At 39.7% G+C, this 21,102-nt stretch overlaps 1 protein-coding gene across 1 annotated transcript in view; it reads left to right on the top strand.

Annotated features, from left to right (window-relative positions):
- The first annotated feature begins 4,239 nt into the window (after nucleotides 1-4,239).
- The window catches only part of EDNRB (endothelin receptor type B), a 35,716-nt gene continuing 18,853 nt past the window's right edge, over nucleotides 4,240-21,102 (top strand). Inside the window, exons 1-2 of the mRNA XM_004704263.3 lie at nucleotides 4,240-4,255; nucleotides 4,955-5,477. Of these exons, the coding sequence (XP_004704320.1) occupies nucleotides 4,992-5,477 (486 nt within the window). The 5' untranslated portion in view covers nucleotides 4,240-4,255; nucleotides 4,955-4,991. The remainder of the gene's footprint in view (nucleotides 4,256-4,954; nucleotides 5,478-21,102) is intronic.

A 21,102-nucleotide genomic window follows, 5' to 3' on the forward strand; every position in this document is an offset into this window, starting at 1 on the left:
TTGTGACTAGAAGATTGCGTATGTTTTTTTAAAGTTCACATAAATATGAGTTAAAGAAGTGTATACTGGTACTGTGGGTAAGTTCTCAGCTTCTAACTGCAAAATCGGTCGTTCAAATTCACCAGCCGTTTCTTGGGAGAAAGGTGTAGTAGTCAGCTTCAATAAAGACCTTGAATCAACTTGAGTGCAACGGATTTGGTTTTGCCTTGGAGAATCATCTGGGAAGTTTTATCAAATGGTGTACTTAATCTCTATGCATTTAGCTGTATATAAATTGCAGCTTAATAATAAAATAGACATCTGTAACTTTAAGCCCCAAATAGTTACATTCATTTAGTTTAAGGGAAAATTCAAGAAACAGATACTTTCAGGCTATTTAGCTATTGCTTTGTGCACTTACTTATAAAAAATATTTTTATGCCGTTACTTCAACTAATATTTGATCATAAAATCTGTACCTGGGGGCTGTGTATAGAAGCACTGAACCAACTATGCTTCCCACATAACTTGTTCCTCACCATTAATGAGGTAATGAATTAAAAGTAATTTTGAAGTTTACTTTTATGTCAAAGGATTGCATGAAAGTATTCACTTTTTGGTGTCTGCATGGGCTTTTCTTTGTTCTCTAATCATGGCTAAAGGTTTGCTTTTGATTAACTCTCCATGGCAAACCTCTCTGAGGAATGACTCCTGGGTTGCATTCAGGATCCAATACTTAAAGGATTTAAAAGGGACAGTGGGACAATGACCTTTACTACTTGCTCTGACTTTGAAGACTGATCTTACTCAGTTTGGGATTTTAACATATGTCCTATGTTGTTGAGGAGTCCATATTTACCTAGATAAAATAACATATAAATCTTCATAAATGCAAAATGAATTGAAGCTCAAAAGTTTTAAGGAATCTTAACATCTGATAAAATGTTGAGCTCATATAAGTACATGACACATGCACAATGCTTTTACTGCTGATAAATTGACAAAGAAGGTCTGTCCATAAGGGATGGAGGGTCATGTAAACAACAACAACAAAAACTCACTGTCTTTGAATCAATTCCAAATGATTGCAACTCTATGGACCAGTGTAGAACTGCTCCTGGGAGGTCCTGAGATGGTAACTCTTTAACAGAGTAGAAAGCCTCATCTTTCTTCCTGCGTAGTGTCTGGTGATTTCAAACTGCTGATGCTGTGGTTAGCATCCTAATTGGTAGCCCACTACACCACCAAGACACCTTTTAAGTCATACGGAGAGGGGGGGAGGGGAGTGATTGGATCATACCTTCAAGGTATGATTACAGAAAATATAAGATAATGGCATAGGATCACTTAATGTGTCTGATCTTAGTTTTTCATGAAGATCAAAGAATAAACCTTTGAAATGGTTACCTTTACACTGTAATACAATTTAAACTCGAATAAAGTATTAATGATGTCTGAATCATGTTTCCCCAAATCCAAACCTGTTGACCCTGAATTGGCTTAGACGCATAGTGATATTAATAGGGCAGGGTAGAACTTCTTCCATGAGGTTTTCTAAAGCTGTTATATTTACAAAAGCACATTTTCACATCTTTTGCCTATGAAGCAATTAGAACTACTGACCTTTCAGTTAGCAGTCTAGTGTTTTGACTACCAGGGATTCTTAAAAAGAAAAGAAAATCTGTTTAGATTCCATATGATTAAATTCATCAAAAGCACAGTCCACTAATCAGAATAGAATTGGATTCAAATACTTGTTCCAAATCTTGTGCTTATACTGAACTAGCTGTGTGGTCTTTAGTGATGTGCCTATCTTCCCTAATATTCAGTTTTACAATTTGTAAACTCACAAAACATGATACCTGATTCAAAGACGGAATTAGACCTTGTGAATAAGGTGTTTCACAAATGTGTTGTTGCTGTTGTGTGCCAATGAGACAGTCCCAGTGCAGAGTAACCCTATAGAATAAAGTACAACTATCCATAGGGTGTCTTAGGCTGTATTCTTCATGGGAGCAGACAGCTTAGTCTTCTTTTCTTTGGGGCCTCTGATGAGTTCAAACTTCTGGCCTTTCAATTAGCAACCCAGAACTTTTAACCACTGCACCCATAAGGGTCATTAATTTATGATAACACCTATAATGGATTAGGAGCTCTGGTGTGATAGTAGATTAAGTGACTACTAATCACAAGGGAAGTGGTTCAAACCCACCTGCCACTTCATGGAAAAAAAGATGAGATTGTCTGCCACCAGAAAGACGCACAGTCTTAGAAATCTTAAGGAGCAGTTCCACTCTGTCCTATAGGATCACTATGAGTCAGAATTGATTCCTGTGGGTTTTTATAATGTATAGTCAATATTGTCTTTGAAATTTTAAATGAAGGATATATATATTTTTTGCCATAAACTTACTAGACTTTGTTCCAGCCCTGTGACCTAAAAAAAATTCCATTGACTCCGTCAACTCCAACTCATGGTGATTGTATGTATGTTTGAGTAGAACTGGCCTTCAAAGAGCTTCCAGTGGCTGAGTTTGTGAAGCAGATCACAGGCTTTTCTTTCAAGGCATCTCTGAGTGAACCTAAACCTCCAACCTTCTGATTTACAATCAACTCCATCGCCCAAATACATCATCTTATGATTAGAGCTACTCAAATTAAAGGTAACTAACATAAAGTATAATTATTGATCACTAAAAAATATTTTTAGTTCAATTTGTGACAGGTATTGCAACAATACCGGAAGAACATATAATCTGGTGCCTGTCCTGACAAAGAGCTATTCACATAAAATCCATTGTTGTTATCATTGTTGTTAGGTGTCCTCGAGTGAGTTCTGGCTCATAGTGACCTATGTACAATACAAGACAACATTCCCTGGTCCTGTGCTAACCACCTTGCTGTTATGTTTCAGCCCATGTTGCAGCCACTCTATCAATCTGTCTCATCAAGAGTCTTTTTGACTGACTTTCTAGTTCATTCGTCATCATGTTGTTTCCCAGGGACTGATCTCTCCTGATAACATGTGAGACAACGTCTCTCCATCATTGATTCTAAGAAGTATTCTGGCTATATTTTTCCAAAATTGGTCTGTTTGTTCTCTGGTTTTCACAATTAAAAAAATAAGAAGAATCAATCAGTTGTCACCTAGGTCCCTTATGGTTGCTTTATAAAACTCCCAGAAGTGGCCAAGACGGACATTCTAATCCATTTACAAGAACAAACTCAGAACTCACTGCTGTGTGGTCAGGTCTGATACACTGCAACCTTACCGCAAAGGTTAGAGCCGCCCTGGTCGGTTTCTGAGACTAAGTCTTTACGGGACTTGAAAGCCTCATCTTTCTCCCGTGGAGTGGCTGGTGCTTTCCAACTGCTGGCCTCGCAGTGACCACGATGCCCAATGAACCGAATAGCTTAAAGAGGAAAGACTAGCTGTCGGTAGAGGCAATGAAAGAGCACCTTAAGTCATCTCTCTGGGAAATGAAGCGAAAACCACTGACCAGTGGGGTTGTTCTGATTCAGTATACAGAGTAGAATGTGTTCCCTCGGGCTTACAAGTAAGTGGTCTCTCTGAAGCAGACCGCCAGGCCTTTCTTCGAAGGCATCTTTTGGTTCATATTCCAGAGCTTCAATAGTTGCACTACCCTGAGGCAGGGTAAAGAGAGGGCCCATGAAAAACCACTGGCCTCTTTCTTTTCAGGGCTTGAAACTTTAGGAGAGAAAACAAAAAAAACTACACAAAAACCGAGCAAAGAGCTGCACCCCAGACCACCTAAGTGCTAATATCAGGGCGGAAAGAACAGTGACAGTCAGTATTGGCATCTTTGCTAGAGAGCCCTCTGGAAGTTTGGAGCCCTGGGGAAAGAATATACGGTTCGTGCTATTGGCTCTGCATTTGAAGTACGTAACTACATGACAAATAAACGCCCTCTCGGATGCATCCCTGGCCCAAGACTGCTCTCCCGGAGGCAGGAGGCAGCGTCCGCTGACGCCGCGCAGGCGTGGCCCCGGGGGCGTGGGCGGGGCGGGGCGGGATGGGAGGGGGTGCACAGACAGCAGCCAGGGAGGAGTTTGGCGTGATTGATGGGAAGGGATAAATGAATAAAGGTCCTCGTTTAGCGACAGCAGATGCCCTCCGCGAGCCGCGCGGGTCGCAGTGCCCGGCGTTCTGGTTCTGGCCGCTGCGCGGGCCGCGAAGGTCGCCCAGGAGCCGCGCGCCCCCGCGCCCCCGCGCCGTCCACCTGGGGAAGGTCCCGACTCTGGTCGCCGGCGTCCGGTGAGCTCCATCCTCCAGGGAAACACTCGGCTTGGGTTTCAAGTCAAATCCGGGGGCGGACCCTGTCCGCCGACTTCTTTGGTAGTTGGTGTGGTGGGAGTTTTGTGTTCGTTTTGGAAAAGCGGAGAAATGCGACAAGTGAAAGTGAGGTCGAGGTAAGGGAGATTGCGTGTTTCGAAACCATCTGGGGATGTAGATCCCCCGCTCCGGCTGGCGTAAGAGGCTGAGGTTTTCGGGGAGCCCCGGCAGAGCGGCGTGGCTAGGTCTGGAGTTTAGGCACAGGGTATGAGGAATGGGAAGCAATGTCCCTGCAGAGGTCGGTCGACTCTGGGGGCCAGGTGCCTTCATACCCGGTCCCCATGCACCCTTAGCCACCGCACGAGTTTCCCCAGCCGGCTGTACCGCTAAATTCAGACGTTTTCCCTCTAATTCCCATTCTCTGGCACCCGATTTTCAGACCGCCCTACCCAGTTGCTGGTGATTTCCTCCTCTGCTGGACCCGCGGGAGGAAAAGGGTGGGCGGAGGGACAGGAGACCCCGGGGTGGGTCACGCGCAGTACTTCCCCACGCCCATCACAAACGTGAACTGCTTTTGCTTAGGGTGCTGGAGGCAAGACTGATCTGCATTTGAGGTCTGCAGAGAGGGGGCTGCAGTGGCTGACCTGCGTGTCCTGCCTTCCTTCCCCTGTCCATCCCCAGGCTCAGAATTCTCTCGCCCGCTTCAGCCGGCAGCAGCATGAAGTTGCCGCCAAGCCTGTGCGGAGGCGCCCTGTTGGCGCTGCTTCTTACTTGTGGCATCCCTGGGGTCTGCGGAGAGGAGAGGCGATTTCCACCAGGCCAGGCCACACAGCCACTTCTGGGTGACGGAGAGATCATGACGCCCCCCACAAGGACCTCTGGGCCTGGGATGTCCAACACCAGCCTGCCAAGGTCGTCAGCATCTCCACAGGTGCCTCAAGGAGGGAGGACAGCTGCTGGCCGGACTCGCTCTCTTCCTCCTCCCCAGTGCAAAAGGCCGACCGAGATCAAGGACACTTTCAAGTATATCAATACAGTAGTGTCATGCCTCGTGTTCCTATTGGGCATTGTCGGGAACTCTACCTTGCTGAGAATCATTTACAAGAACAAGTGCATGAGAAATGGACCCAATATCTTAATTGCCAGCCTGGCTTTAGGAGATTTGCTGCACATCGTGATTGACATCCCCATCAATGTCTACAAGGTAATTCATGCCTGCTAAAATTGGGCTTGAGTACAGGAGGGGGATCAAGTACAGATGGTATGATGAAAGAGTCTTAGGAGAGCTTGCTTAAGAATATTCATCCCCTCCTGAAAGTCAGAAATCATCCCAATGAAATTCTCTTCAAGTTGCTCCTTGCTATGTCTGGAACCCCAACCAACGAACAATAGTTGCCAGTAAAGTTGAGTCCGAGTCATGGTGACCTATGTGTCCGACTCTAAGTGTGCTCCATAGGAATTTTCATTGGTTAATTATTTAAAGCAAATGACTAGACATTTCTTCCAAGATCCCTTGAGAAAGGGGAGCATGTTATCTGTTCGGATCAACCAGGGACTCCAAACCTAGAACAGAGCTTTTCCAAGTATGGTCCCCAGACTAGCTCATTAGAATTACTGGACAATTAGAAAAGAAGATTCCATGCTTACGCAGACCTACTAAATTAGAAAAGCTGGAGGGGAGCCTAATACTTTGTATTTTCACCAGTTTTTCAGGTGGTTGTGATGAACTGTGAAGTTTGGGAACCACTGACCCAGAAAAAGCTAATCCTTACATCCAAGGAGCCCTGGTAGCTTATTGGTTAAGCATTGGGCTACAATCTGTAAGGTCAGCAGTTCAAAACTACCAGAAGCTCCATGGGAGAAACACAGGGTTGATACTTTAGTGAACATTTACAGTTTCAGAAGTGCACAGGGCAGTTCCACCCTGCTCTACAGAGTCACTATGAGTTGGCATCAATTAGATGACAATGAGTTTGGAGTTTAAGTCCAACCAGTATTGACAGCATCCAAAAGTGTGTTTGAAATGCAAGTTCATCCCAGACATATTAAACCTAATTTTTCATGTTCAGATACTCAGGTTATTCCCACTTTGGGAATCAGGAGGCTTGAATAGGATTTTAGAAAATAAATAACATGGCAGAAAGAAGCCTAGACTGGTGAGTTCGTGCATAACACAGCCTGTTTTGCTGCGAATAACTGTGGTTAGGTACTCTTTGTTGAGTGCTCATCTTGGACCACACACTAAGATGGTGTTACTTTCTTTACTCCCTCCAGAAACTCATACGTAAGTCACTACATTTTACAGGTGACTTATAATAAAACACTCCAAGTTTCACAACCATTAAGAGGCAGAAGTGGGAATTAGGCCCAACTCCTGTATGTCCCATTTAATAATATGCCATGAATAACTTAGTGAACAAGGTGAAAAGACTCAACTTAAAGTCTGTCTAACTGTTTCAGTGTGTGATTACCACAGGCGGCAGACAGAAAACGCCACACTATTGGGCTCCTTGTCACTTTGGAACTCCAAATGCATACAAGCATACCCACTTCCACAACTCTACAATCAGCCTCCTAATGCCCATCCACTGAGGTTGTGTGGGGTTTAAGGAAAATCGTCTAAGTGAAAGAGCTGAGAAGTTCTAGAGGACTATAAGGCACACTGCTGGTGGTGCTAGTTCATTGTTGAACTTCTAACAGTGAAGTTGACAGTTCAAGTGCCCTAGCTGGAGGAAAAATGAGCCTATTTGCCCCCAGCTTCAGAAACCCTGTATAGGATCGGAGTCTACTGCAGTGGTCTCTCTCCTACAAACTTGTTAAACTCTGCTTCCACTTCATGATCAACAACAGGATGTTGCACACACATTAAAGATGACTGAAGTATAAGACAATGGAAATGTGCTTTATAGATTTACCTGAAGTCAGCTATGGGCTCACCCCAAGGGTAAACAAGTGTATGGGCCAAGGGGAAGTAGCAGTGGACACTTTTATCTTGGTCGCACGAGCAGTTGCCATTCCCACAATAACTGTAAATTGCCCTTTTGAATCTCTGGAAACCAGAATCCTAATAGCAGTATTTTAGAGGAATTCCAGAAATCTCTAAGGAGAAGAGATTAGGATTAGTATCTAGGTCTGAGAAGGAAACACTTGCAGAATTATGGAATGATTTGAGCAAATCCTAAAATCCTTCATGGTAACGAATTATGATGAGGGTTTGCAGGAAGAAAGACAGGTTGAAACAGGTCCTTAGACTATAGCACAACTCCATCAGGGCCCCACAGTGACCTTTGTATGCAAACCTTCAGACTAAATTGTACCACTCCAATTTGGCAGATGAATTTAACGAATCAAACTGAATTGAAAAAATTTAAGTATAAAGTGTTATGAGAATTTTTTAATAAATAAGATACTTTATAAAAGGGAGGTTTTGCTAGGTTTTATGTAGAATTTTATTGTGAAAGATCTGTTTAGGGAGGCCCCAGGAAACCCAATAAATCCAGCCAGTCTAAAACTTTCCTAAAACCAGCTAACAGCTGACGTGTTTTGTGGAAGATACCAGATGAGAAAGTTGTCTTTTGATGTGCTGAGCTTCCTGCTAGATATAAATCAGCCCTCCTAGGGCCATCTTACTTTCTCTATCTGATCAAATTCTTATACTCATGCTTTTTTTCCCACCCCCAAGTCCTTTCTGTTTCCCTGGGAAGTTGTTTCCTTCTTCTCGAAGCCATTCCTTGTTAAAGCTGTGTTTACTTCTGAAATGAACCAAGTGATGAGGAGGAAATGCACATCTGACCATCTGATCATCTAGTCTGCTCATCAGCAGATTAATCACTGAGCATTCGCTCTTTGCCACGTTAGGCTTATTTTTATGACAGGCGTCAATATATATTACTGGAGGCATGGTAATGCTGTCGCCACGGGACACTGAGTCAGGGCTGACTCACACTCACCACGTGAGAGAGTTGAACTGCCCCATAGGATTTCCTAGGCTGTTCTCTCTATGGGACCATATCACCAGGTCTTTTCCCCTCGGAACCACTGGTGTTTCAAACCACCAACCTTTGGGTTGGCAATCAAGCCCTTAATCATTGCACAGCCCACTCACTGCCATCAAGTTCATTTTAACTGGTAGCAAGCCTTCAAGACAGAGTAGAGCTCCTCCCTAGGGTCTTTCGAGACTATAAATCTTTCCAGGGAAAAATCAGACTCATTTCTGTCACAGAGCCGCTGGGGGTGGGGGGAGGGAGTTAACTGCTGACCTTGTGATTAGCAGTCTAATGTTTAACCCACTGTGCCACCATGGTCTCTTTTTTGAAACCAGGATTCCTTACTATAATACTCATCACTACCATTTATTTAGTCCCAAGTGTAGGGTTTATTTCACTAAATCATTGAAACAACCCTATAGGGTGATATGGTTCGTATCCCTCTTTAAGATCTAAGGAAACTACATGTTTGAGAGATCAAATTATTTGCCCAATGTCCCACCACCAGAAAGTGCTGAAGCTAGTACTTTGCCCAGTGCCCATTCCCCTGTACTGACCATGGGTATGCATGACATCTCCTTCTCCAGCCTTAAGATTGTCAGCATCTCAGTTAAGTATAATAGAAGAAGCATATGACATGAAACACAAAAGGCTACTTACTAACATTTCCAAGAATTAATTTAGGTCATCTGAAGCTTCCTCTTTCCTAAAATCTCCTTCAGATGGCCCATAGTGTAAAATACAAATATGTCCACAGATGTTATTGTAAAAAACTTGTTTGTCAAAACACCCAACACAGGACTAGTTGAATGCCATTTAAATTTATTAAGTGGGATGCTTGCATCTAATACAGTCATGTTTTATTATTTATTCACTTTGTGTGGAGTGTTACAATTCTCTGAGAATACAATGAGTGTTAGAATATTGCTGTTACAGTAGTGTTTATTCCAACAAATTGTGACCTTTTGTATGCAAAGCAGTTTTTTAAAGCTGTGACCTTTGGGATCATATTGTCAGGCTTTACTTCTGAAGCACCTCTGAATGAGCTTCTACTGCCAGCCTTTTGACTAGGAGTTTAGCGCTTAATCATTTCAGCCCCCAAAATGAGTGAATATTATACATATATAAAACTAATGTAGGTATACATATATATGAATGTTTTATGTACATTGAACATTCACACAAGTGCACACATATTCATGTATACATATCTTCACACATATCTGCATGGATTCACATGTATACATCTACACGAATGTTACACATATGGAAAACACCAAACAATTTCTGAGGGTTCATACCCAAACCCATCTGATCCTCATCTCTTGTTACCCTATGGACCTAGGGTCATTGAAATGTCACTGAAAATCTATGCCATTAATCTGGGTGTCAGGGAATCTAGAATCCTCTAATTTGACAGGCCACACAATTTCATATCTTTGCCAGAAGTCAGAATCTTTGAAACTGCTATAGAGTAGGCTAGGACTTAACACAGGGGTACAGCTGACAGACCTTGGGAAGTCCATGGCTGCAATAGATTGTCTGCCTCAAGGGAGAGTCAGTCCATTCAGTCAGTCAGTCTCCTTTGTAAGGGGAGCAAGTCCTATATTACAAACCATTGAATTGCCTTAAAGCACTCATTACAGTGAGGCTTTTGAAGCATTTCAATTATTCATGTAAAATGCTGAAATAAACCATATTTACTCTTCTCTTCAACACATACTAGGTCCATGCTAAAATGACACAAGACAACCCAGATGGAAAATTCTGGAATTCAACATGGGTATTGAAAAAATATATATTAATATGTGTGTATATGGATACACACATGGATATTAAATGCTACAAAATGTATGCATAAAGAATTATCACTTAGTATAATATCTGGTACATGAAAAGTAAATAATAATGTAAATTAAGTTTGTGTGTATTAATAAGAATGGAAAATTTATGTTTTGGGTTCATTTTTTTCTCATTAAAAAGATAATAAATAATATCTTTGCACATATGAGTATATGTGCCTTCATCTGAAAGTTATATTTCTAGAACTAGAATTACAGAATCAAACATTATATGCATTATGATTTTGACAAACACATATATTGAGCTCAAAAGATTTTGCTGCAAAATTGACTATATTATACACTTATACACTTCATGTAGGTAGACCTATATTCATGTATCTACCGTGCTTGGTAAACATCATAATGGGTGGAGAGTCAATGGAAAAGACAGAGCTCCTCAGAAACATGAACCAACATAGTGGCTGCAACAAGGGGTCAAAAATAGCGAGCAAGGTGCGGGTTTGGGCAGCATTTCACTTCATTGTACATAGCCTGGCTATGATTTGGGACTGCACCTAACAGAAGCAATATCATGTATCTATTATATGCAATACTGAAAACCTAACTCAGTGCCATTGAGTCAATGTAGACTCATAGCAAAACCATAGGACAGGGTAGAACTGCTCCGAGACTATAGTTCTTTTAAATTTTTTTCTATTAATTGGGAGTTAATACATATATCATAGAGCAATCACATCAAGCAGAATTGAACATTTGCTACCACAATCAGTTTCCAAACATCCTTTTTCTTCCTGGATTCCTTGACACTTTCTCCCTTTGACCCCCCCCCCCCCCCCCCCCCCCCCACCACCAATGTCAAATCCTTACTCTACTTGCTGTCCCTATAGGTTCATCAATCCTGGGTTTCATATACAAAAACACAGAAGAATCATATAACACAACTTCAAGAGGGTGACTTTGAATGATGTAACACCTCTGAGGTACACCCTAGTATGAACAAACAAAAACAAAACCAACCAAAACGAAAATACAGAAAATGTTGAAAAACCACATCAGGTCCAGCATGCATCAGAGGGGGGATTAACTGACATGGTTTTAATTGTTCAAGTCAGATTTATGCCTCTGGTCTTCTATAGTTATCTCTCCAAATGTACTCTGTTTAGTAACCACATGCCTCCCATCCCTCAAGTGTGGCTAGAGGGAGTTCGTTCATCAGGGACTTATTTCCTGTTTAGCTTCCACAAATGAATCTTGGGCTCCCACTCTCATCCATAGCCTTCTGCAGACTGGATTATTCCCTCCTGAGACTTCAGATTATATGCTTTCCACTCCTTCAGTGACTGACGATGATGTGCTTCTATGTGGATTTAGTTGGCATCTCTCTTAGACGGCTGCTTGCTTGGAGACAATCCTTTAGGGACCCAGATGCTATTTTATCTGATAGCTGGGCACCATTTACTTTCTTCACCACATTTTGCTATAGCACCCATTATCTTCTGTGTTCCCTTCTTGGGGGCGAGTATCAAGCAGGGCCATGACATAAGAACTAATTGTTCTTATTTTAGAGTTAGGATTTAGTGTGAGCCCCAAACCCATCCTTGAATCTATGTTTTTGTTTTCGTTTTGATTTATTATCAATTGGGAGTTAATACACATATCTTATCATTCCATAGTTCAACATGTCAAGCAGAATTGTACATTGTACAATTGATTCCACAATCAGTTTTCACACATACTTCTTCTTCCTGGACTCCTTGACATCATCTCCCTTTTACCTGCTCCCTCAAACCCTTTTGTGCCCCACCCTCAATCCCTTGTTCTATAGGTTCCTATAGGTTCATCAGTCCTGGGTTTCATTTACCGAAAAACAGAAAAACATGTAACACAACTTCAAGAGGGTGACCACCAATGTTATAATGCCTCTTATGAACAAATAAAACAGAATGTCACAAGTTTGTCAAAATAATACATGTCTTAATATAGCATATAGGGCACTGATGTAGCAAGACCCTGTTTGTCCACCTAGCAACAGTTCAACAATGTTGGTACTTGTTGTCTGTTCCTTCCTCAGACACCATGTAAATTCTGACGTAAGTTCTCAGAGTCCTATAGCTCTGTACAGAAGTAGAAAGTCCCATCTTTTTCCTGTGGAGCAGCTGTTGGTCTTGAAGTGCGGACCTTTCAGATCATAGCCCAACTTGTAACCATTACTCCACCATGGCTCCTATATACTATATCGTATATATTATATACGGTATATATTATATACCACACACACACAAATTGCATATGGGCTTCAAAAAGTTCATAGAAAAATTCCATTTTATTTGCCATTTTTGAGGCACACATATATGCGCGTGTTTGTCATATATATATCACTAGTCCCAATAATTTTTTTGTTCTATATATATAAACCAATAAAAATTCATTGTTTAAATATCTGATATAAGAGTGAATCTCTCCTTATTTGGAAAGCCAGTGATGGTACCCTTGCTGTCTATGATAAATGAGTAGGATAATTTTAAAATGTGCTGCTTCTCAGGGCACAGTTGCTAAGGTTGTGTACAAAGCAAAAGAACTGATTGCACATGCTGATGGTGTGAAGGTCTTGCTTGTTTCAGCCGTGGATTTTTACAAGACCTGGTTCGGAATTGAGGGAAGTTGAAAATCCTTGGGCTAAAAGGTTCTTCAAAATTATTTATGCATTTTATTTAGCCATTTAACTCTGTATTTGCCAGAATAACTAAATTAGTTAATTCTCAAATATAACTTGTGTTATGTGTAAGCATATTGCATTTGAAAACAAATCTACTGGTGAACCAATAAGCCAGAGATAGACATTAACTAGTTAGTAAAACTCTAAATTGTAAGCAGTTGTCCAGTGGTGTTAGAGGCTGGCGATCCATTAAAATATACTGTCAGAACTTCGTAATCTCCTTAAAGGCAAAGTGGTTGTTTTCATAGTTCTGAGATGTAACATTGCTGATCCTTAGAGTTTAACTAGTTAAGGTGAGTTATAATTAAAATGCTGATATGCTAAAATGAGGAATTGTTTTTCAGAACCTATCAGAATTGTTTTTGACAATATCAGATCATCAGAAGTTTTGCCCGCAAATATTTTTTTTCAGAACTATTTTCTGAGCATAACCGTTTTTCTTACATCCAATCTACTTTTAGTACTTAATGAGGTCATATGTAATTAACAACTTTTATAGTTAAAAGTAAAATTTAATGGGATATCATCATATTTCACTTTTTTATGGTCCCAATTTTTTAAATTTCTTGTAAATTATCAAATAAACATGCCTTTAAACCTGTGGCTTATTTTTTGTTGCTGTTCAACTATTTCTCATTACTATTATTTTGTGTACCTTTTGATAGTTGACAAGGTTCTAAATATTCTTTTTTTTTTAATTGGGGGCTCTTACAGCTCTTATCACAATCTATACATATATCCATTTGTGAAGCACATCTGTCATATGTTGCCATCATCTTTTTCAACACATTTCACATTTTAAGTTATAGTTTTTCAATTAACTAGAATGTGCATATATTTCAATACAAAAACTAGTTATTCTTGGATAGTGATTTTACCTGACTCATGGTGACTTCATGGAATGAAATTTCTGCCTGATCCTGCACTATACCCATATCAGTTATGTATCAGAGAGTGGTGTGATCAATCTTATTTTCATTGGCCGATTTTCTCAAGTCAATTGTTCAGCTGTTCTCCTTAGTGCCTTGTACTCTGAAAGCTCCATTGAAATTTGTTTAGAATCATAGCAACAAATAAGCTTCCACTTTCAACACAAATGGTGGCTGTCATGAGGGGGGAAGGCTGGGAATCAAACCTGGATCTCCCACGTGGATTTCTAGAATTCTATCACCAGACCATTTCATTGGAGTCCAATTTCTTCAGAGTTAGAAACAGCTGTTTCCATTGGCAGTAAAGTCACTGAGATATTTTAGTGATATATAAGTAAATTTTAGTGATGGTACCTATTAAACAAAAATAGAATCTATTTTCCTTGTTGTTTACTTATTCAAAGCAAGAACTTTAAAAAAAAGTACCAATTACAAACACTTAAAGTATTAAGCTTAACTCCACTATCTTCAAGCTGATTCTGACCCATAGTGACCCTTTAGGACAGGGTACAATGACTTAATTGGGTTTCCAAACCTGCAAATCATTGTGAAAACAAATGGCCTCATCTTTTTTCCGTGGAATGGCTGGTGGTTTAGAACTACTGGCCTTTCCACTAACCCGATTCTTCACCCACCGCACCACTAGGGCTCCTAATATTCCTAGTCAAGTGCCACAAATAATTGGAAGCAGGGACTCAGATATGTACACCAATGTCCATTGTAGCATTATTCACAATAGGTAAAATGTGGAAGCAACCTAAGTCCCTACCAAGAGATGAATTCAGAGAGGCTGGTGGGCTTGTCATGCAGACCTTGGGGCTAGCAGCTCAACACTTATCACACAACTTCCCAGGGGTCCTTCTGACGTACACACACTAGGATATTATTTAGCCATAAGGAGAAACGAGGACCTGATACAATCCTTCACTATAAGATTGCAACTCAATGGAAAGAAATCCAAAATCCTAAAATGGAACTAATATAAGCATCATGATAAATTAAGAAAAGATCTAAGTTCTCAAGGATTTCATCCTGCTTAGATTCACAATCAATGCCCAGGGATGCAGCAGTCAAGAAATCAAATGATGCATAGAATTAGACAAATCTGTTGCACAAGCTCTCTTAAGTAGAAAGAAACTGTTTTCGAAATGTTGATGGCAACATATGTACAAGTGTGTTTAATACAATTGAATGATGGATTGTCATAAGATTTGTAAGAGCCCCCCAATAAAGTAATCAATTAAAAAAAAGTGTTAAAGAGCAAGGGTGTCATGTTAATGACTAAGGTGTGCATGACCCAATCCTGGTTATTTTCAATTACCATTTATGCATGAAATTTGGACATTGAATAAGGATGATCACAGAATCGATGCATTTGAATTATGATGCTGATGAAGAACATTGAAAAAACCAGGACTGCCAGAAAAAACAACAAATCTTTCTTGAAGGAAGTGCGACCAACACACTCCTTAATAGCAAGGATGGCAAAACTTTGTCTCTTATACCTTGGGCATGCTATCAGGAATGACCATTTCCTGGAGAAAGACATCACTTTTGATAGAGTAGAGGGTTAGTGGGAAAGAGAAGATCCTCGAGAAGATGGATTGACAAAGTGTTTGCAACAATGGTCTCAAGCGTAACAATTGTGAGAGTGGTACAGGTCCAGGCACTGTTTTGTTCTGTTTTGTGTAGTGTTGTTATGAGCTGGAATTTAACAGCACTTAACAAAAGCAAGACTCTGAGTTCTGATGACTTCAAATCAATTAAGTAAAATATGTCACCATCTAACTAGCATAGTGCCTGTTAGAGTCAGTACTAACCAAATTCTTATTGATAAATGATGTTACATGTGAGGCCTGAGGGGAGTGGTTTTTTTCTACTTATATTTTTAAACTACCTAATGGAAAACGTAGTAATGTTTGTTCTACCTAATGTATGCAAATATTAGTTAAAAACTGTTTAATAATAGCAAAGTCCAGACAATTTAAGAATTCATATTCCCAACCCTTTGCTTCATAGTCTACCCAGGGGTCGCCGTGACGAATGTGTGGCCAACACTTGCCGTGGGGTCACACAAGCTCCCCTTGTTTGACTTTGTTCTGCCACTGGATCGCTCCATTAGTCCTGGTCTTTAAATTTTTCTCAGGCCCTGTTTCCTTCAGTATGGTAAAGGGATGGATTCCTACGAAAGGCTTGAGCTTTTTCCTTTCCTCACTTAAAACATGTCTTTCCAGATGCAAGAGATTTCCCATCTCAGGGCAAGACGATAACATAGACAAGACCTGGTCTCAAGTCCAAGGAGCCAGACTCTTCGTGGCACAAAGAAAACCAGATAGGGCAAATATTCAATATGCAAGAAACATGCTAAATGCCAATAAATGATGAAGTATGTTAAAGAGTACTAACACAGGAAGCCTGAACTGAAATAAGATTTAAGATATGTTATGATGTGGAACATTTTCTTACAGCATAGTAAAGAAGAGGTGAGTTATATTTTAGAGTTAGTTGAATGTAGTATATGAGTATACTTTAGCTGACAATTTCTCTAATTTAGACTTCATTTGTTCCCAATTTTTTAATTTAGAGAATATTCTTTCTTTTCCCCTATATGCCCTCTAAGAAGCCCTGGTGGTGCTGTGGGATTGCTAACTGAATGGTTGGCAGTTCAACCCCACTAGTCACTTAAGCCTCTCTGTTCCCCTAAGTATTTTTAGTCTCAGAAATGCTATATTGGTTTACTATGAGTTGGAATCTTTATAGCAATTAGTTTGGTTTTGTGTTTCTTATAGACCCTGGTTAAGGAATCTCTGGGTGGTGCAAAGAGTTAGCATACACATCTATTCACAGGAAGTCTGACAGTTGGAGTTCATCCAGAGTCACCTCAGAGTATAGGTCTGATGATCTACTTGCAGAAAAATTAGGCATTGAAAACCCTATAGTTAAGTTAAAGTATAACATCTTATCATTTGTTCTCCTTTTTGACCCATTTAAAATTTGTTCTAATTTTTATTATTTTCTTCCTTTTCTATTAAGGTTTTGCTCTGTCTTGTTTTGTAATTGTTGGGTTTTGTTTGTGTGCACTGTTCTTTATCTGAAATCCAAGATAGGTAAATCTGCAGAGAAAGTAACTGGATTAATAATAGTTGCTTGATTGCCATCTACAAGATCACCTGTTTGAAACTACCAGCCTCTCCTTGAGGGAGAGGGACAGGGCTTTCTACTCCAGTAAACAGTTCCAGTCATGGAAATTCCGTCACTATGAGTCAGTACAGACACAATGAAACAGTCCCAGTCATGGACATTCAGTCGCTATGAGTCAGTACAGACGCAATGGCAGTGAACTTACAAGTTTATGGTAGAGGAGGTTGGGTAGAAATGGAAAGTTAATAATAATGAGCACAAGAAAGAACAAAATGTTCTAAAATTGATTGTGGTGATGATTGCACAACTCCCTTTAATATTTTTTAAACTTTCAATTGTATAACATGTGAATTATATTCAATAAAACTGTTAATTTATTAAAAATAAATAAAGGGGAAATAGCTAAAATGTACTAGAGAAAGGAAGGAAGAGAAAGGGGAGAGAGAAAAGGAAATTATTTTTGAGTTAGAAACTGACAGTTGACTAAAGCATTTCCCGATTGATTGTTTCCCTTAAACTGACCCAATCCTCAAAACTGTCCTCATGTCTGACCTTGGAAAAGAAGCGGTCTCCATGCCTCCTTTCTGTTTCTCTTCTTTCAGTTCCATTGTCCTTTCCAGAAAGAAGGACATTATTTTTTGAATGTTTACAATGTGCAGTGTCTTCTCCTCCTTCACTCTGCTCTTAGGTTGTATGACAGGCCTTTCAGAATCCATAATTGCTTGCAAGTGTCCAATAATAGTCTACATATCGAATTGTGTTTAATTATGGCAGGAAAGTATGTATGGTAAAAGGTTTGTTGTTCTGCTTCTGAGCCATGAGGCTCTCAAGGTAGATTCTGTTGAGTATGAAGAACAGTTTGTTTTCTCAGGTGATCTTAGAGGATCCTGCCTAAGTGGATGAATCTAATAGCTAGTTTTATCAATGGGCTGTTATGTCTCTTGGTTGTTTGCTAACAGAATGGTCTCAAGCAGAATCTGGGGATATATATTCTATGTTCAGACGATTGGAAAGTAGCAACCCATTTCTTTAGGGTCCTATTACAGGCTAAATAAAGGTCATTGTGAAAGCGATTCAAACATATTTGATGACCCTTAAGTGTCTCCTACGAATTGTTGTTTATAACTGTTTTCTATCTTTTTGTTTCTCATAGAAATTTTGTTGAAAGAATTTTTGTTTATTTTACACACCACTTTGCAGAGTCCAGTCTATTTACATAATATCCTTTGGAAAGAGTTGACATAACTTTTAAAAGACACATTTTTTCTAACCCTCACATCCCGACCTTTGCATGATTAATGGTGAATGCAAGGTGGAACATGTAACTGACATTTGTTTCTGGGGGCACAAGAAAATAATTTACTATCCACTTTACTATCCAAGTTCTTACAGGAATTAACTTCACATTTTCTCTGTATGTCAGAATAGGATAAAAGGGGAGTTCTCACAAGGAAATCCTTGAATGAGGATAATCTATAATCTTGTTAAAATGCTAATACGACTCAGAAAAATCTTTGTGCTACAGGAAACTGAGATTAAAATAAAAACACACTTTCCCAATGTGAAACACAACCACCTTTTTTTTTGTTGCTTTTTTGAGTCTTCTTGCAAAACCATTTCTGTAATGGCAGGCATTTGAAGGAAATCTTTACAGTGTATCATAAGATTGAGCCAGCTGCATCTGGCCAAGTACCTGTGGCTGTTGTTCTACTTAGTACATTATCCACCCGTCCTTTTCTATGCTGTTATATACACTGCATCCATCTCCATCAGGTTTACAATCTTCTGAGCTATTAAAACTCTTCATAAAATCAAAGTCGATAGTGCAAAACAGCAGGTCAGTAATCTCCTTGATGGGCTTGGGAAGGGGAGAGAAAAAGGGTGAGAGGGTTTTTGTCTTCGACTTTCTCCAGCCTGCTTAAAAGGGTAGAATTCCAACCAGAGGACTATAGTCCTTTGATCCCCAACCCCAGAGCTCCTGGCTCTGTGTGTCAGGATGACTTGATCATTTGGAAGGGCGAGGACATGAATTAGAAAATATAAATAAAGCTAATGCAGATATTCTACCTCTCTAAACTTCCTTTGGAATATAACTGGAAAACTGAGGACAGAAGTTTCATCATAGAGGACATCTAGTTTATGACCAAATCCATTCATTCACTGTTATTTAACAATGAGTGGTCATGCACTGTTCTAGACACTAGGCTTCACTAGGATTGTTGTAGAATATTCTGAAACAAATAAAGAGTTAAAACAGGGTATAAATGCTTAACTAAGAAAAGAGGATAAGAAAATAGTACATATGTTTAATGGAGCAAGTAAACATTTATTAGAGCAAGATGATTAACTTTGGCATTTTCTGAATTCATGGGGCTTTATTCACTTTATTATTGAAAGCGGTGTGTCTTTAACAGGGTCCTCCCATTTAATTTCTAAGGAATGTAATCTTTAATTAAAAAGAGAAAAATAAAAACGTACAGCCCCGGTTGGAGAAAGGCTGCTGGGCTCATTTAATCTCTACTAGGGTGACTTTGGCAGTTGCTACTTTCCTTCTCGGAAAGGCCGATCACTTGCCTCTCTGCAGAGAACACTTGTGGAAACATGCTGAAGAAAGGGTGCTGATTTTCTTCTCATGCTTTCCTTCAAAAGGAAAAGAAAACCTATGATATAAAAATAATTTTAATACAATGCAAACATAATTTCATATGATATGAAATGTTTTATTTGCATTATTGCCATTTTAATTTCCCAAACAGTCCTTGAAACATAAAGTTATGAAATCCTGATGATCATTGAGTAGAAAACTATGTCACTTCTTTTATCGATCTGACCAATAACCAATTGGTGAGGATTCTACTTTAACCCATACAATCCCTTGTGTCAAAGAGAACTGTGCTGTATAGGGTTGTAAATGGCCAATTTTGTGGGAGGAAGTAGATGACAAGGCCTTTTTTCCATGGCATGGCTAGGGAGACTGAAACCCCAATTTTTTAATTGAAGCTAAGCTCATTAACTATTTATACCATTCATTTTCAATCTATTGTTTATAAATTTACTTTTATGCTTTCTAAAATGTACCAGGGGAGCAGTTGGTTGGGTGAGTCACTATGTAATGTCAGTAATGGGGTGTTTTTTTAATTGACCAAGGTTTGACCAATGTTAGGTAACATATATTCTAAAGAACTTCAAACACGACCTAGAAATTTTAAATCATGCAGCAGAAACAGAAACCATATTGAATGATACCATCCTATTTTTCCATCAGAGACTGACTTTTTTCATATATATATATAGATATATATATATATAATGTATCTAATTTGTCTTCACTATTTAGACTTTGTTTCAAGTTGTTGTCTGATCTTATGAAAGAAACTCCAAAGAATGCCCTAAAAATTAGGAATAAGAAATACATATTTGTTGAGTTTACAGTTAGTGATGTTCACTGATAATAAAACGAATTGATTTCCTCTATCCACGGGAAAGTGATATTGATGGGTTTCAAAATAGTGATGTTGAATGTCACATGTTTTGTCAATAAATGGCAGAATAAATAATTTTCAGGAACCTAAAGAACATTTTCTTACCACTATGCAGGGCATTGTTTTACAGCAAAACAGAAGTCGATGCCGTTGGATGTTAAATAGACTCTGTGCACCAAGTTGTCTACATGCCCTTTGCCAGAGGACATGAAGATAACAGATCAGCCCAGAGGGGAGCATGGGTCCCGTCACACGGTGCCAGCTTCTGGGTTCCCACAAATATTCTGCTCAGACAGGCAAGTGGTCAGCATTTTAGATGAGGCAAACAGCAGCCTACCGAAGTCATCCTTCTCATTACAGAATAAAGAAAGCAATCGTGCTTACTCTTCCCCCATCCTCGGCGGCCTTTAAGGACCAATAGCATTCCATTCTGAATTGGAAACTTGAGACTGCAATTGGATGAAGGCAACGTTCTCCTCTTTGCTGACTCCCTTAGGAAGGGTAGCTTTACAAATTGTAATCTCTCGGTTATGATTAGGTCTCCCACTAAGTCTATACAGAACACACTTGAACAGAATTGTTACAGATTTGAGTTTATGCTTCTATGTCCTCTGTGATAGCATGGGTCAGAGGTTGGACTGCAGACCTCCCAGTGGTATAAAGTAAGATAATCCAATTTCTAGACTGAGCCAAAAATAATAATAACCTCCAAATAGGGCCAGGATTCAGTGTGGACCTCATTTTTCGAGCCACACTTGTTTCCCTATAAT

Source organism: Echinops telfairi, unplaced genomic scaffold (assembly GCF_000313985.2).
Source record: "Echinops telfairi isolate 266 unplaced genomic scaffold, ASM31398v2 ScPeMD7_7467;HRSCAF=8505_0, whole genome shotgun sequence".
In the NCBI taxonomy this organism is placed as follows: domain Eukaryota; kingdom Metazoa; phylum Chordata; class Mammalia; order Afrosoricida; family Tenrecidae; genus Echinops; species Echinops telfairi.